The sequence below is a fragment of the Zalophus californianus genome, chromosome 10 (assembly GCF_009762305.2).
Source record: "Zalophus californianus isolate mZalCal1 chromosome 10, mZalCal1.pri.v2, whole genome shotgun sequence".
Taxonomy (NCBI): Eukaryota; Metazoa; Chordata; class Mammalia; order Carnivora; family Otariidae; genus Zalophus; species Zalophus californianus.
The window spans coordinates 56831582-56849865 of NC_045604.1; the positions used below are offsets into that span (position 1 = coordinate 56831582).

Consider the following 18284-nt stretch of genomic DNA (forward strand, 5'->3'; position numbering starts at 1 on the left):
GAGCACCTACTATATATTAAGCATTGTGCTGGGCTATGGAGATTCAAGTGATTTTAAATGTGGTAGCTCAATCATTAGGATCCACAAAAATTCTAGTGCTAGATCTTAACCACTGTAAAATATCTTAAAGGACACTGATCCTTATGTAAATTCTAAGAATTTTTTCCCTACAATTTTCTCAACATCTTTTCTACTTTAATTCCATTTAAAAAAATCAACATTATGCTTAAGATCTATAGGAGATTTGGTGCTACAATCTGCTGTTTACTTTTCCTTTTTATGAAATTGAATCAGGTAAAATCCTAACACTTTTCCTCTTTTCACTCTATCTTTCCATATCTTGCCACCCAAAATGCTTTCTCAAATGTTTTAGCTAGCCATTACATCTGAGTCCTGAGACTCTAGGATTACCATTTCTTAAGATATAACTGAATTAAAAGGTAAAATGTGCAAACTGAGAGAATGACATTCAAAAAGAATACACATTAACTATTCTTTCTTCTGTATATAAATCAAAATTTGGATCAAGCCCCACATCAGGCTCCCCACTCAGCGGGAAGCCTGCTTCTCTGTCTCCCACTCCCCCTGCTTGTGTTCCCTCTCTCACTCTGTCTCTCTTGTCAAATAAATAAATAAAATCTTTAAAAAAAAATTTTTTTTTTCAATGAAAAAAAGCATAAGGGTAACCTCAGTTTAGCCAAGCAGGTAACAAACTTACCAGTTCAGGGAACAATGAGGGATGAAAGGAAGCGATAAAAGTACACAGATGAACACAAATATGCTGATACAAGGTGACAGCAACTTCCACTTGCCCTTTACTCTTTACTCCTTGTAAATGAATAGGCAGAGAGAGTTCACCAGCACACTGCTCAAAACTGCAGAAAACGGCTTTGAATAGAGATACCCTGCAGGGAAATGGAGAACACTGAACCCAACATTGTTCACACTTAACATTTAGAAGGTATAATAATAATATGGCATATGGAGGGTTATTTTCCCAAAGCAAAATGTCTCAAGAGGTATATATCAACGACAGTTTCCAATATGTGTGAATATGTAACCATAAAAATAAAATATAGTCACTGTTAAGAGAAATTCTTCAAGGAGAATTTTCCTGTACCTTTTTTTTTTATCATTTACCAAGTGTTTATCATAGTACTGAACTACACAAAGACAAAATTCACAAAGGAACCTGAAATTTAAATATATATTAGGTATTATACAGAAAATAGAAAATAGGTGTAAGTCAGATAGAGAGGGGTCACTTTAAGATTAAAATCGTTTAAGAAATCTTCATAGAGAATTTAAATAACGAATTAGAAATCGGCAAAATATAAACAGGCAAAGATGACAAAGCATGAGAAGAAGGCAGGTGTGAACAGCCAGTCTGACCAAAGTGAGGCGTGTGTGCAGAAAACGAGCACACAAGTGACAGGACGAGGAGCAACACTGGACAGCAGTGGCAGAGGGACGGACTTGGAGTGCAGAGCTGGGCCGGCTGGCATTGGGCTTGCATGTCTGAGCAGGGTGGGGCCGGAGCTCACGGCTGGGCTCCAGGAGATGACCTCCTATCGCACACAGAAGGCGCTCAAGTAAAGGGTGAATGCTACAGCCCAGCAATCACGCATGCAGTAAGATGCTGCAGACTGGTAGTGGTGAGGAAAATGAATACGAGTGAAATTTCCCAGGAGAAAACTTACAGAATCCAGCATTCTATTTATCAGAGCTTATCTTGAAATGTTAGTAAATACATCTACCCTATTATACTCAACATTTGTAACACAAAGTCTTAGGCAAAAGCTTCTAAAACACTGAACAAAATTAAAATATTTTTAGCATCTGTTACAGATTTATATAATTTTTATCTATATTTATAAAGTAACAATAAATATGAGGTCTACACAGGAATTAACTAGAATATCTGATATAACCAAAAACTTAAATTTCAAGATCATTCCAAATGACAGGGCATCCTAAACCATCTATAAGACGACTGGATGGAAACACCACCACGTGTGCTACCTGGTTGTAGCTTCCGAGAGCCGGCTCTCTGTGCACCACAGGGCCTGCACATCCTCAGGCTGAGACGGCAGCTTATCCATGATGACAATCAGCAGAAGACACTGTGGGAACTGTAGTTCACATGGCAGCTCTTACAGGTAACAAAAACATATTCATTACGTTACAACAACTTGGTAAAAATATACTCTCCATATTTTCAACAGAAATCTGATTGTGATATGTAAAGAAGTCAGAGGCATAACTGTTTTCTTGGAATGTATTTTTCATTTAAAGAAAAGTAGAAGGAATTTTAAATAAAATCTTTAAAAAGGATAAGTAAGGGAAATAACCCTGTCTTAGCAAGTCATAATTATTAGATGATTTAAAATTAAATCTGTTTTGAAGCTTACCTAATTTACCATCCAAAACCACTTGCATGAAAGGTTGGAATGTGAGAAGCTGACTGATGAGTGGATCCAGTGTAACTAGGAAAGTGCCCGCTATTTCCTCCTGTTGTGCTTTAGAGATCCTGGCAGCATACAGACTTGGAGGAAACTTGCTGGAAAGGGAGGGAAAAAATTCATCCATTAACAGGTATCTTCTAATTTTAGGTAGACTGATGTTCTTCCAAAAGTGAAAATATGTAAAAAATACATAGCATGTATTTTATAAAACAAAATTCAAAGTACTAAATTGAGACCACATTATATGAAGACCTCCAAACTAAATAACATGACTATAATTCCACAAAATTAAAAGTTTATAATCTTAGAGAAATCTTTGATATTGTTTTGATGTATTTTAATACCATTTTGACAGTAGTGTACTTAAAAAAAGACCATGAAGGGGCGCCGCCTGGGTGGCTCAGTCGGTTAAGTGTCCGACTCTTGATTTCGGCTCAGGTCATGATCTCAGGGTCCTGGGATCAAATCCCATGTTGGGCTCCATACTCAGCAGAGAGTCTGCTGGAGATTTTCTCTCTCTCCCTCTGCCCCTCCACCTGCTTTCTCTCTCTCTAAAATAAAAATGAATAAATCTTAAAAAAAGAAAAAGACCATGAAAATATGAATATCTAAAAAACCAGTAAAAACATTATATATAGAAAGATATTTCTGATAAATTCTGGCTCAGTCGCTTCTATCAGAAGTTGTTTTAAAATAAAGCAGAATGCTGAATTTACTATGAATTAATGCTCAGAAACAAGGGCTTTGCAAGAATTAAACTGTATACTAGTCCTGAAGGAAGATGCAAAGACTTTTTCGTGGAAGATGTCTCATAGAGTTGAAACGAAACTTTAGTCAAACCTATGTGAAGTAAGTAAGATGTGTGTATTTGGTACTTTTTGCCATGTTATTTTAATTGAGAATATTTAATTTGTTATTTAACCTGAGGATACCTGAGCAAAGCCTGTCTAGCAAGGAATAATAGCATTTAAAGGGATGCACTTAAGAGAAACACTTGAGGCCTTTGTAGTGTGATGGAAAAAGCAACAGTCTGTCAGTTATTAGTTGCGTGACAGTGGTTCATTCCTTTGACCTCCTTGAGTCTTCATTTGTGATGTTGATTCAGAGTTGCTGTAAGGATTAAGTTATAAGTAAGGTAAAAGATTTATATAAATAAAATACAGGTAATGAGACTCCACAGACTTGAACTACAGCTACTAAGCATCAAAGCAAGTATTAGTTTTTCAATCAAATGGTGTACTTTTAATTTAGGTGACAAGTGTTTATTAAATGCCTGTGTCTACGTGCCATGCGCTGTTCCAGAAGCAGGTAATAAAGTAGTAAACAGAATGTACAAGGTCACTGCCTTTATAAAGTTCACATGCTAATGAAGGGGGGCAGTTAGCAAATAAGTAAGCAAGTAAGACCGTAATATAACAGATGTTAGTAAGTGCCATGGAGAAAAAAATAAAACAAGGTTAAGGTGGACAAGAAATTCTACTGAATTCCGTTTGAATACTGAATCATTTGTGGGTTTGTACAGAGAAGTTCCATGATCTCATTGATGTCTTATCACTCACTTTGACTATCGTATGGCCAATAGACTAGAGAAAGGCAAGGGAGGAGGCAGACAGTGGGTAGGATGCTCTCTGTGGAAACCTAGGCAAGAACACAGTAGTGGACAGCATCAGATGTGAGCAGTTCTGGTGATGAGAACTGGCTGTGTTGGGTATGCCTACACACCAAACACACACTGAATATGTCTATTTATACTGGAGGTGATACTTATGATTTGCTAATGGATGGCATGTGGATACAAGAACAAGGAAAATACATCAGAGATGATGGTAAGGTTTTTAGCCTGATCAATCTGAAGAATGGAGCTGCCATTTATTTATTTGGGGGGAAAGGGGAAGAGGGAGAGGGAGAGAGGTTCTCAAGGAGACTCCTCACTGAACACAGAGCCCAATGTGTGGCTCGATCTCACAATCCTGAGATCATGACCTAAGCCGAAACCAAGAGTCAGATGCTTAACCAACTGAGCCACCCATGTGCCTGGAGTTACCATTTAAACTGAAATGAGGATGCTACTAGGGAAGCAGATTTTGTGGTGGGGGGGTGGCGATGGGATGGGTGGGAATCAAGAGTTCGGTCTGGGTGAATATCAGTGCAGACACCCTGACTGGCAGAATTAGACATTAAAGGGGGAGACGAATTTAACATCGTGAGACAAAATGACCAGAAAGAGAGATCAATGAGGCCTGCGGACTAGCCACTGAGGCACACCCAACTTCAGCTGGGGAGACAAGGAACCTGCTAAGGAGAAGCAGCCAGTGAGGTTAGAAGAGAATAAAAGGGAGAGGTATCCTAGAAGCCAATGGAAGAAAGAGTTCAAGAGGAAGGGTCAAATGCTGGCAGACAGGTTACATAAGATGAGGCTGAAAACCAACCACTGGATACAGCAATGTGGATGTCACTGATGACCTTGACAAGAGCTGTTTTGGTGAAGTGGTGGAATGGAAAGCCTGATTAGAATGGTTTCAAGAAAAAAAAGTACGGCCAGTGGTAAGCCAGACGACTCCTAGGAGTTTTGTTGTAAACAGAGGCAGAGGAATGGGAAGGCATTTGGAGGAGGATATGGAACTGAGAGGTGTTGTTTTACATTCTTACGATGGGAAAGGTAATAGCATGCCGCTATACTAACGAGAAAGACCCCCGTAGGGAGGGAAGATTGGTGATGAAACAGGGAAAGGGAATGACTGCTAGAGCAAGGTCCCTAAGCACCTGAGGGCAGATGAACCAATGCACCCACAGAGGCCGGCCTCAGGCAGGCGCCCAGGGAGCTCATTCACGGGAACAGGGAACACACGGACCAAGACACAGGTAGAACAGTCAACGTGTGGCAGATGTCATGCTTCCATTTTTCTCAGTGACATACACAGTGAGGACATGAACTGACAATGGGGCACGGGGAGCAGGTGTTAGAGATGTGGGAAGTTGAAGGAGGGAGAGGTATGGAAAAAGTTGTCTAGGAGACTAGAGAGGACTGCTGGACAAATGAGAAGACAGAGTATTTTAGTGTCAATTGAGGGCTCCTTGGAGGTTAACTGTCAATTTCACATATCATTAGCCCCTATCTAAATTAGGACACTTTTCTGTAATTCGTTTTTTTCTGAGATGGAGTTAACTACTACTCGACTTAAATCTCATATAAGTAAAATAAAAAGTTACAAAGATAAAAAAAATATATCTATGTATATATAACCTCTTTTTTTTTTTTTGGCCTTTGGTATTTATCACCATACCAATTATTCATCACTCAGGTATAAGGTACTAGTTAAGAATACAAAGATAAGTAAAACTCATACGGAACCTACTCTTTAAAAGCTTCCATCTCCAATTATTTTAAGCAGATAAAAATTTACTAAGACAGTAAAAAAATTACTCTCATGTTTTATTTTAAATGGCATAAACTTAACCTTTGCATGGTTCAAATGGCACTGTTACATTTTAATAATAATGGCATTCTTCTTACCTGTGTATCTGAAGGTAAAGCTGGTGCAATGTAGAGCAAGAATCAGAGAGTAAAGGAAGAAATTCCTAAAATAAAACAACTCTATTCATTCTTTGTATGCACTATGCTTTTCTAACCCATATTCTCTCACAAAAGCATGCAAAAGAAAATAAAATCCTGGATATACCACGAAAAAAAAAAAAGGTTTTTGCATGAGAATAAAAAGGAGGATAAGGCTAAGCACCTAATTTGCCGCTAAAACTATCACCACAACCACAATCAACAGCTATCACGTACTGAGTACCTACTAAGTGCTCAGTAGACATGTAGCAAATAACCTTAGGTATATCACTTTATTTCATTTTAGCCCTCTCAAAAATCTTATGACATATTATTATCCCCATTTCACAGAATAGAAAGCTAAAGAATCAAGTAACTTGATCAAGTCACATAGCAAAAAACCGGTAAGGCTAGGATTCAAGTACAGCTGTGACTCCTCCATTATGGCTAGGCTATCTCTTAGGAAGTAAAATAAACAGTTCTTATTGTATTATAGGATATAGAAAAAAGCTGATGATTAACTTTTAAAAATCCAAGATTCCTCTGATAGAAAAGGACTGATTTAAAATGGCATAATTAGGCGTAATTTTGCCTCCTACACACCAAACAAATGGGTATGGGTATGGTAACTCCCCATCAAGTGCCATTGGTGCCAGGACCCTCCCACCAACGGGCCTCTGCCACTGACTTACAGGTCCTGCAAGCGCAGGAAGCTAGGGTCAGAGCAGCCAACTATGTAAGTGGCGGCTGCCCAGCAGGACCCATTCGGGAGCACCCCGAATAGGCTGGCAATGTGTCAGCAGTCAGTGTGCCTGCCACGTAATTTTGACTATAATAAAGTCATTGGAGATCCTTATCTTTTCCTCCAAAAGGAGGAAGAAAGGTTAAAGATAAATTCAACAGGGACAGAGTTTTTTTTTTTTAGTCACCAATATGTATTACTAATGATATTTCTTTGGCTGTTACAAGCATTCTCTGCTTTTCTCTCCAAATAATCTGCCTTGACAACTTATCTACTCTATTCATATATCTTCAATTATCACTGCTATCCTGATGACTCCCCAATATGCAAGTCTTCTTAAAATTAGTATACAATCTGAAACCTTTGAACATTTCAACTATAATAATTAAAAAATTTAAAGATATGGTAGAAGTAATTTATAAACAGTATTCAAAGTCAAACTGAATTACCATCTGAAAATTGACTTGTGCTTATATAGAAGTAATTTTATTTATATTTATTTATATTTATAAAATAAAATTATTTATACCTAAAGAAATAATTTTTCCAGAGAATTTCATAAAAATAATAACATGATGATAGCAACTTAAATATTTAAATGCTCAACATTTAATATTTAAAAAGAAGCCTATAAAATATATTCTTCACAAAATAACTTCAAAAGATTGTTTTTGGCAGTAATGACAAAAGCAGGACAATTTATAACTTATTGTGGATCTCACATTTACACATTATAAAAAATAAGCCTTACCTTGATATAGTGCAAAAGAGAGTTGGCAAAGAAACGACACAATTTGAGTGTTTTCTGAAATAATCTATAGTCAGCATTATCCTGTTCCAAAAAAGGAAGAAAGCATAATAAATAAGAATATGAAATCTGCTAAACTTGTAAATGAGACAATATTTTCTAAAAAGATCTCTTAATAAAGAGTAAAAACATTTTCCAAGCAAACATAATTCTTCTCTGAATTGTTGTTACAAGCAACACAAACACTAAATGACAGAGATGTTTCAAAAAATTAAACTCTATTGAAAAGAAATTTTAAGTTATAAAGCAAAAGAGGTAGGTGATCATTCCTGGTTGATCTGAAAGTTAGAGAAATTTAAATACCTTATTGCTCTTTGCAATATGGAGACCAACAGACGGTCAAAAGAAAAAATCTCAAATCAATACAAGAATGAGATATGAAAGAAAACAGGGAAAAGGTAGTATGAGAAGGCAGTTCACAGAAAATACAAATTGTCAATAAACTAATATTGAAAAAATTCAAATTACAACCTAATTACTTATCTTTTGAGGGAAAAGGGGGGGACGGCTTTTTGATTAGCAAATATGAAAACTGGTAATATCCCAAAGTAGCTGAAGAAGTGGGGTAACAGGCACTTGGTTTTACCATTCCTGGGAGCTGAAGATAATATACTCCTTGCATTATTTTTTCTTTAAATTTTTTATTGTTATGTTAATCACCATACATCATTAGTTTTTGATGTAGTGTTCCATGATTCATTGTTTGTGCATAACACCCAGTGCTCCACGCAGAACGTGCCCTCTTTAATACCCATCACCAGGCTAACCCATCCCCCCACCCCCCTCCCCTCTAGAAACCTCAGTTTGTTTTTCAGAGTCCATCGTCTCTCATGGTTTGTCTCTGTCTCCGATTTGCACCCCTTCATTCTTCCCCTCCTGCTTTTTTTTTTAACATATATTGCATTATTTGTTTCAGAGGTACAGATCTGTGATTCAACAGTCTTGCACAATTCACAGCGCTCACCATAGCACATACCATCCCCAATGTCTATCACTCAGCCACTCCATCCCTCCCACCCCCCACCACTCCAGCAACCCTCAGTTTGTTTCCTGAGATTAAGAATTCCTCATATATCAGTGAGGTCATATGATACATGTCTTTCTCTGATTGACTTATTTCACTCAGCATAACACCCTCCAGTTCCATCCACGTCATCTTGCATTATTATTAAAAACTAAAGTGTTGAATCCCCTTGATCCAGGAGCAGTTCCACTTCTGGAAATATACACTATAGAAATACTAGCTAGCACAGAAATGCAATGCAACTATTTGGATAAACTATTTTTATATAGTGAAAACTGAAATGAACAAAATATCTGTCAACAAATTCAAGGTATTTTCATAAACTGTAATCACAACAGAACTATTAAAAATTTAAAAAAATAAATAAGTAAAAGTGTGTGTTGTGTTAATATTTGCTTCCTAACCCCACAAAAATAAGTCAAAACTTTACCCGTGGCTCTCTCTAGAAAATAAAAGTAGGATTTCACTTTCCATGTTAAATATTTCTGTAATGTGTGAGGGTTTTGTGAGTATGTATTACATTTGTAAACTGATAAAACAGTGGCTGTGTGTATGCAGAGGAGGTAGAGATTGGAGTCATCCTACCTGGATTGAAATCCCGGCCCTACTACAACTACTACGTACCTTGGGAAAGTTATTAAACCTCTCTGTAAGATTGCAATGTGTGGCTTATACTACAGTTTATTGTGAGGTTTAAAGTATCCGACACTTAGGCACCTAAACTCAATAAATATGGGTTGTTTCGTCACTCCAATATGTTAATACACACTATAATCCAAAAAGCTTAAATTAGTACCATAAAATTAAGTCAAATAAATACCTTACTGTCTTTAATTAGGAGAATAATTTCATATGAAATAACATATCTTAGCTTTAATGTTAACTATGATTTCTTTCCAATATAGCAAAATCTTAAATAAACCAATCAAAACAGAACTGGATGATCCATTAATTAAATATGACCCTTCATTTTGACCTTTATTAACAATATTTGGAAATAGTTAATTTCCTCACCAGAAATAGGTTAGATGAAAATTCACCTTCTCTGATAATAATAAACATGAATTTTCTTATAGAGTGCTATAGAAGCTTAAAAGTACAGAGTTTAAGATGAATCTACACTGACCATATAATATACTCAATAAGAAATCTTAGGCTTAGATGTCATATCACAAGAAATCTTCCCTGACTTCATGAATGGGTTCCTACCTTTACTCCCATTAGCCAATATCCAGTTCTCCAAAGATCACACCATTCCCTAACTACCTGTTTATTTTTCTCCCAGCCTAGACTGTAAATGGTTGAGGTCAGAAAATCTGACTTACACAGAATAAGAACTCTGGAAATGCTTATTAAGTGAATGGCTCATTCATAATGGTTCATTCAAGGGAAAATTGCACAAGGTTTGGTTGAAGGATCTAGTTTTACTTCATTACTAAGCATACTGATTAAATCCTGAGCTTTTATTTTGACATTTTCAAAAATCAAGTGTATAATTTATAATCCCATCTTGATATACTGAATAATTTAAAAGAGAAAGTATGTAGGGGCACCTGGGTGGTTCAGTCAGTTAAGCGTCTGCCTTTGGTTTGGGTCATGATCTGGGGGTACTGGGATTGAGCCCCACATCCGGCTCTCTGCTAAGCAGGGAGCCTGCTTCTCCCTCTCCCTCTCAATGCACGTGCTCTCTCTCAAATAAATCTTTTAAAAAAATTTATATTTATATATTTATATTTATAATAAGCTATATATTTATGTAGAAAAATATGTTTATTTTCTAAATAGCAATTTCTACAAGCATCATATGAACAAAGGTAGCAATTACAGTGGAAATTAAATTTATATTAATTGCCTTACAAATAAATTTCCCTTTTTTTTTAAGATTTTATTTATTTATCGGACAGAGAGAGAGAGACAGCAAAAGAAGGAATACAAGCAGGAGTAGTAGGAGGGAGAAGCAGGCTTCCCGCTGAGCAGGGAGCCCGATGTGGGGTTCGATCCCAGGACTCTGGGATCATGACCTGAGCCGAAGGCAGACATTTAACCGACTGAGCCACCCAGGCACCCCAAATTTCCCTATCTTTATAGAAAAACTAAATCATTGGTGGTTAAAAAACTGTATGTTAAAAAACCTAATACAATATTCTCTTTTTGAAACCAGTTTCAAAACTTAATAGAGAATACATGTCAATCTCATAGGTTGAAATGTATCTCTCAAAAAGATATGTTACAGTCTTAATCCCCAGTACCTCAGAATGTGACTTTATTTGGAAATAGGGTCATCACAGATATAATTATTTAGGTAGCAGCTAGACTGGAGTAGGTATACCCTCATTTCAGTACAACTGGTGTCCTTATAAGATGATGGGAAGATGCAGGGAGAGAACAGCACATGATGATGGAGGCAGAGAATGGAGTTCTCCAGCTGTAAGCCAAGGGATGCCAGGGACACCAGAAACTAACAGAATGGCATGGAGGAGACTCTACCCTACAACTTTAAAAGAACATGGTCCTCCTGAGACATTGCGGATTTCTCTCCTCTAAACTGTGGGAGAATAAATTCTGTTTTAAGGCACTCAGTTTGTGGTAATTTCTTATGGCAGCCCTAGGAACCTAATACAGGGACTGATACATCTGTATGCTTTCATACTTAGCATATTAGCTATTAAATCTGGTGGTTTTATTTTGATGTGGTTTTTTTAAATAATTTTTTATTGTTATGTTAATCACCATACATTACATCATTAGTTTTTGATGTAGTGTTCCATGATTCATTGTTTGTGCATAACACCCAGTGCTCCACACAGAATGTGCCCTCTTTAATACCCATCACCAGGCTAAACCATCCCCCCACCCCCTCCCCTCTAGAACCCTGTTTGTTTTTCAGAGTCCATCGTCTCTCATCGTTCATCTCCCCCTCCGACTTACTCTGTACTTCTGAAACAAATAATGCAATATATGTTAAGAAAAAAAAAAAAGAAGATAGCAGGAGGGGAAGAATGAAGGGGAGTATTTTCATGTTTTTGAAAACTGCTTGGAAGACTTAAAAAAATGGTTTCATTCTATGGATAAAGAAGATGTGGTATATATACACAATGGAATATTATGCAGCCATCAAAAGGAATGAGATCTTGCCATTTGCAACGACGTGGATGGAACTGGAGGGTGTTATGCTGAGTGAAATAAGTCAATCAGAGAAAGACATGTATCACATGACCTCACTGATACGAGGAATTCTTAATCTCAGGAAAGAAACTCAGTGTTACTGGAGTGGTTGGGGGTGGGAGGGATGGGGTGGCTGGGTGATAGACATTGGGGAGGGTATGTGCTACGGTGAGCGCTGTGAATTGTGCAAGACTGTTGAATCACAGTTCTGTACTTCTGAAACAAATAACGCAACATATTTTAAGAAAAAAGAAAAAGAAGAAGATAACAGGAGAGGAAGAAAAGGGGAGTATGTCAGAGGGGGAGACGAACCATGAGAGATGATGGACTCTGAAAAACAAACTGAGGGTTCTAGAGGGGAGGGGGGTAGGGGGATGGGTTAGCCTGGTGATGGGTATTGAGGAGGGCACGTTCTGCATGGAGCACTGGGTGTTATGCACAAACAATGAATCATGGAACACTGCACCAAAAACTAATGATGTAATATATGGTGATTAACATAACAATAAAAAAATTAAAAAAAATGGTTTCATTCCTCAATAAATATCAATAGTGAACAGCAGAGGGCGCTGTGACTCAGAATTTAGAGTTCAGAAAGGAACAGACCATCTCAAAACTCCATTTTAGGCAACGGACTGTGAATAGTGCTACTCACTTTACCAGTCCCAAATTTTCACAGGGAAAAACATGAAACAGGAAAGTTCATAATGGACAGTTAGGAAAGCTTATAATGTAAATTCTTTGATTTCTGCATACAAGCGGTTTATATAAACTGAACTTTGTGTACAAATAGCCACCCTGGTCAGGCACCCTCAGGACTTCTCCTTTCTCTTGCACTATACTGTTGCTTGGGCTTGCCCATGTGTCTCCTGTCCAAACCTCTTCTAATCTTACTCTCCCAGCCACAACACAAGATACTCAACCAAATGCCTCCTCCTTCCAGGAGGGTGAGGGGACTGGCAAGGGGACCAATGGAAGGAAGTGGTGGTGGAAAAGAAAAGGGGAAGAGAAAGGATGTAAGAGGTAAGAGAAAAAGAAGAGAAACAAGAAGGAAAAGGTCAGCCCCTTCCTAAAGCTACTCCTCAGTTCCTTTTTACCCACTTCAGAACTGCTTTTCAAACTTCCATCCTCCCCATGGATCAGTCCTTCCAGATCAGCTCTGCCCCAGGAGTTGCAACCAGTCTTTAGGAAAGGGAGGAACGCTTACACATCCACCCCCCAGCTGCTGGGTGGGGAAGAGCCCAGGTACAAAGGAATTGCCTGTAGCTGCTAGCAAGTCCACAATGGGAAGGGAGGTTACTGTTACTTTACGGGAGAAATATTTCACTCATTTCCCATTGAAATTATTACATACAACTCTTAGGTCCTGAGTACTATTAATGCTATAATTTAGAGCCATTATGAGTTAAATAAAACTTAAAGGGCTAGTCTGAGAACAAAAGGCACTATGTATAAAATTGTTATAGGGAAATGAACTATTAATTCCCAATAAACTTGTTATAAATTTTTATAATACGTTTCATAAATGGGATGCCAATTCAACACTATAACTTTTTGAAATCAAAATAAATGTAAGTAAGTGCGCATCAATTTGAGAACACTGATACATACACACAGTTACATATAACATCACTACAGGTTGCAACAGATTGGTGAAGAACAGGCCAACTGTGGCTATATCAGACAACCTTAGACAAATAAAGGACTAAGGAGTTAGATTTTTGACATAGGGTAGAAAAGAATGAAAGGATTCTGAGGAGAATGCTTCATAAACATGCCCCCTTACATAAAAGGGGGGTGGGCAGAAACAGCTAGTTTCTAGAGGGAATAAGAGCAGGTAGGAGTCTAATGCAATGTTTGGGGTGAAAAGTATGGGCTGTAAATAATCCTAGATTGAAAAAACAACAACAAAAAATTAGAACCCTTTTAGGTAAACTGATCCACAGATTCAAATGAGATTTAGTAACTGCTAAATGCATAAAGAGCTATTGTCCAATGTGCTATTCGACTATACTTTACCTGTGCATCTGACTGTGTCATCTGCTCAGCTAACTGTAAACAAGAATGGAAGGAAAAAAGAATGTCTTCACACAAGCTGGTGATTATATCTCTGTGTTTCAGCTGACTCCTTATAACCGACTGGTGCTTAAGGCTCTGCCTAAATGAATAAAAAGAATACAATCACAAGTAACACATCAAGTAACATAGGACCATAAAAATATGACTTGAAGTAACATGTAAAAATCACAATGCATCATATATATTAGACATGACATAATCAAGATGTGCTGATGGTACCTCTGAAGCTGTCATGTTACCTTATTAAGTGGCTAATTTTTTACTTCTCCTTATAAAATATTAATTGAACTCTTACTAACGTTCCAGGTATTCTGCTAGGCCCTAGGGATGGAGAAGTGAAAGAAGTCACACTCTCTGCTTTGTCTGCATGGAACTTCTGGTCTAGTACAAGAGAGAACATTAAATAATTTTAAGAATAATTAATTACAGTTGTAATAAATGCTAAGCTAGAAAAGTCCAGGATGCTACAGTAGAGAGATCTAAAATAACTTGTTCTCAGGGTAAGAATATCAAAGAACGCTATCATGACGATGTAACCCTTCAGCTGAGAACTGAAAGATAAGCAGGAGTCAGCAAGGTGTAGAGTATGGAGAAGAGCATCCCGGGAAGAGGGAAAGAGTAGTGAGAAGACCCTGGGATAGGAGTTTGAGGAAATAAGAGCAGGGAGAGCAGCAGAAATGCGCTGGTGAAGAAGGCAGAGGCCAAAGAGGATTAGGTTGTAACTCTTAGTAAAATGGGATGGATTTTTTTTTTTTAAAAGATTTTATTTATTTATTTGACAGAGAGAGACACAGCGAGAGAGGGAGCACAAGCAGGGGGAGTGGGAGAGGGAGAAGCAGGCTTCCCGCGGAGCAGGGAGCCCAATGTGGGGCTCGATCTCAGGACCCTGGGATCATGACCTGAGCCGAAGGCAGACGCTTAATGGCTGAGCCACCCAGGCGCTCCTTGGGATGGATTTTAAGCAGTAGAGTGACATGCTCTAACTGACATTTTCAAAAGATCAGACTGAACACTGACTAGCAAATGAATTGGAAGAGGACAAGAATAGAACACATTCAATGGTAATGATGGTGATGTGGTAATTCATTGGGCACTCACTACATGCCATGCAGAGTTCTTAGCATTTCATATCGATAAACTCAATTAATTCTCACTATAAACCCACCAAGAGGCATGTGGGTGGCTCAATTGGTTAAGAGTCTGCCTTTGGCTCAGATCATGATCCCGGGGTCCTGGGACTGAGTCCTGCATTGGGCTCCCTGCTCAGCGGGGAATCTGCTTCTCCCTCTCTCTCTGCCCCTTCCCCCTGCTTGTGCTCTCTCTCTCAAATAAATAAAATCTTTTTAAAAAAATAAATAAAATAAACCCACCTAGAAAGTGCTATTTTAATTACTCCCATTTTTGGATAAGCAAATTAAGGTTGAGGGAAGATAACCAAATTTCCCAAGTGTTCAGGAAGAGTAAATGATTTCAAAATGGATTCAAGCACATGCAGAATGGCTCTGGGTTGACATTTTTAACCACTGCACTATTACTTCTTGACAAGTTAATGATCTCCTGGTGGTGCAAGAAAAGCACCTAAGACCTAAAAATATTACATTGACCTTTGATTTTTATGCATGTGTATAAAGTAGAGGTTCTCAGCCATTTTTACATCTCAAATCTACCCCTTCCCACCCCCAGGAATCTGATGAGCACTATGGGCACTCTCCCTGGCAACCTTTCATAATGCTCTAGCTAAAATTACTTTATAAATAGAATTAAACTTGAACAACTCAATGGCATATAATAAAGGGATTATATTCAGCTCTAAGTATAATGATTAATTTATCTAAGCCCGGAAATAAACACCTGATGGGTTAAATAACAGTAGCAGTAGGCAAGTGGTTAAGGCCAATGGCCCATTATTTCAAAAGTACTAGTGGGAGGCAAACCATAAGAGACTAACTCTAGGGAACAAACTGAGGGTTGCTGGAGGCGAAGTGGGTAAGGGATGGGCTAAATGGGTGATGGGCATTAAGGAGGGCACTTGTTATGAGCACTGGGCATCATGCAAGTGATGAATCACTAAATTCTACCCCTGAAATGAATAATACACTATATGTTAACTGACCTGATTTTAAATAATATCTTGAAAAAGAAAAAAAAAGTATTAGTAACAAAGTAGAGCTTCTTTTTTAAATTTTAGAAGCAGCAGAGTAAAGAGGTCCAATTTGGTTTAGGAGCTACATGTACAATATCTGGATTAATCAGCAGCAGTGTGAGGAAACATTATTTATACACACCCATACAAAATGTTTTAAATGCAATCTAAAAAACTTATGAATAATTTAGATTTTGGATATGGAAAATATATTACAAAAAGTAAAAAAGCAAAGGAAAAAAACTTACTTAATTATAAATTTCCAAGTATTGGCATGAAACGCATGGTCCATACCGGAAATAACAGAGCAGATATCCAACAATGAATGAATAACTACAAAAAAAGATAACAGAACTCTTAGGACATTCAAATGTCATATGGGGTGAGTTTCTCCTATATTTAAAACTATCTACTGATCAATTTTGACATTTATTAAAATAGGTAATGCAGTTAGAAAAAAATCTTTCAAAATAATTTTTAAAAAATAAGTGTCATACTTTTGATTTATGGTTTTTACAAATTAACAGAAAATTAATTTTTGATGTTTACACCTACCTAAATAAAACTAAATGACCTAAATAAACTAAAATGTTCAGTAGAATAAAAGTTGTACCCTATTATAATTGAAATATTCTATAGATATTCTAATCCAAAATGACAAAATAAGCTGCAAAGGAAAGAATACCAAACAAGGAAGAATTATAGCAAATTGGCACAGTATTTATGAAAGGCTTCTACTCTTTCATTTTATTTGTAAAAATGGCCAGTGACTTCCCTTTCTGTGTCCACACTCCTGGGCAGTTCCCTTCCACATTGATATGGGGCTTAGCTATATGACTTGCTTTGGTCAACAGGATAATAATAACTATAAGGCCAGTAAAGACTTAAAAAGTGCTTGCACACTGGGGCTTGTCCTCTCCTGATGATGACCCTGAGGCCGCCATCAGGTGACCGAGCCCAGGATAGCCTCCTGGATGATGTGCCACACATGGCCAGCTCAGTGCTTCTGCCTCTGCCAACAGCCAGATGTGATGAGGTCACTGACTGCAAAAACACGAGTGAACGAGCCAGTTGTACCATGGGGAGCAGAGAAAGCTGTCCCAGCTGAGCCCAGCCTAAACTGCTGACTCAACAGAATCATGAATAAATAAAGCAGTAGGTGTTTTAACCTAATAGATTTTGGGGTAGTTTTTTACAGAGCAACAGGTACCTGATACACTGCACAAAACAAACTTACCTCTTTATACAGAAGCTATAAATGAAATTTTTGTCCTTATACATTACTGTTTTTCAAACTCTGGGTTATAATGCATTGTGAGTGATAAAATTATGAAGTAGCAATCAGCAATTCTTTAAAAATGAAACAGAATATAATGGAGTACATTACATATAAAATAGGTATTATTTTACATATAATAAATAAATGTATATATTACATAGTAAATACACGTTCATGAACATACACATACATATGCAACTATATGTGCTCTAGAAAGAAATGCAAACTTCATTTCTTACTGAATTATGGTTTAAAAACTCTGAAAGCTACTGCCTCAGTATCTGGACTACTTTAGAAGGTATAAAGTTGCATGACTTTTTTTGTTAATCACTGTGGAAAAATCATGTATGGTGAACTTTAACTGAATATACAAATCTATGTTAAGGCATCACATATCAATTTTATAAATTCTAAAATTTAGAAGATTAAAAATTTATCAGGTAGGATTTAAATTTTTTTATACATAATGAGTAAAATACCACAAAGCATTAGAAACAATGTTGGGTTCAATAATTTAATGGATATACAGTTTAGTAAACATATGTCACATACTAAGTAGGAAGTTTTCTCACTTACCTATTACCATATTCAAAATATCATCATTTTCATCTACTAAAGGGTCCATGCAAACCATATCCAGTAGTTCCATTAGCTGCTTTTGAAGAGAATAGGCCTCCTTGAAAAGAGCCTGGAGAAGGTCTGAAACTAGGTGTAAATGTCCAGAATAGACAGATTCACTATCCTGATCACAAATAAAAATGAGAGAAATAGCAAATCATAAAAAAGATCAAGAGACAAATTTACTTTAACTCATTCCATCAAAGCTCGTAACTTCAGTGCTTTCTACTGAATCACATATTTACTCATTAAACAAATGTTTAGTGACCATTCGTTATATATAGTGTACTTCAAGAGACGCAGGCATGTATAAAGCATGATCTCTGATTTCTGAGACCTTGCAAATATAGAACTAAAAGGGAGATACATAAGGTTTGGTGAGGTACATGACTTTTAGCACCCTATCAC

At 37.2% G+C, this 18284-nt stretch overlaps 1 protein-coding gene across 2 annotated transcripts in view; it reads right to left on the bottom strand.

Moving 5' to 3' along the window:
* Window positions 1-18284, bottom strand: part of C10H1orf112 (chromosome 10 C1orf112 homolog) — a 43880-nt gene that overhangs the window by 17878 nt on the left and 7718 nt on the right. For both annotated transcript variants that reach the window (XM_027610118.1, XM_027610117.1), the window contains exons 6-13: window positions 17835-18000; window positions 16228-16312; window positions 13777-13915; window positions 7512-7592; window positions 5980-6044; window positions 2412-2560; window positions 2023-2152; window positions 719-905 (exon numbers count right to left, since the gene is read on the bottom strand). In XM_027610118.1, the coding sequence (XP_027465919.1) occupies window positions 719-905; window positions 2023-2152; window positions 2412-2560; window positions 5980-6044; window positions 7512-7592; window positions 13777-13915; window positions 16228-16312; window positions 17835-18000 (1002 nt within the window). The remainder of the gene's footprint in view (window positions 1-718; window positions 906-2022; window positions 2153-2411; window positions 2561-5979; window positions 6045-7511; window positions 7593-13776; window positions 13916-16227; window positions 16313-17834; window positions 18001-18284) is intronic.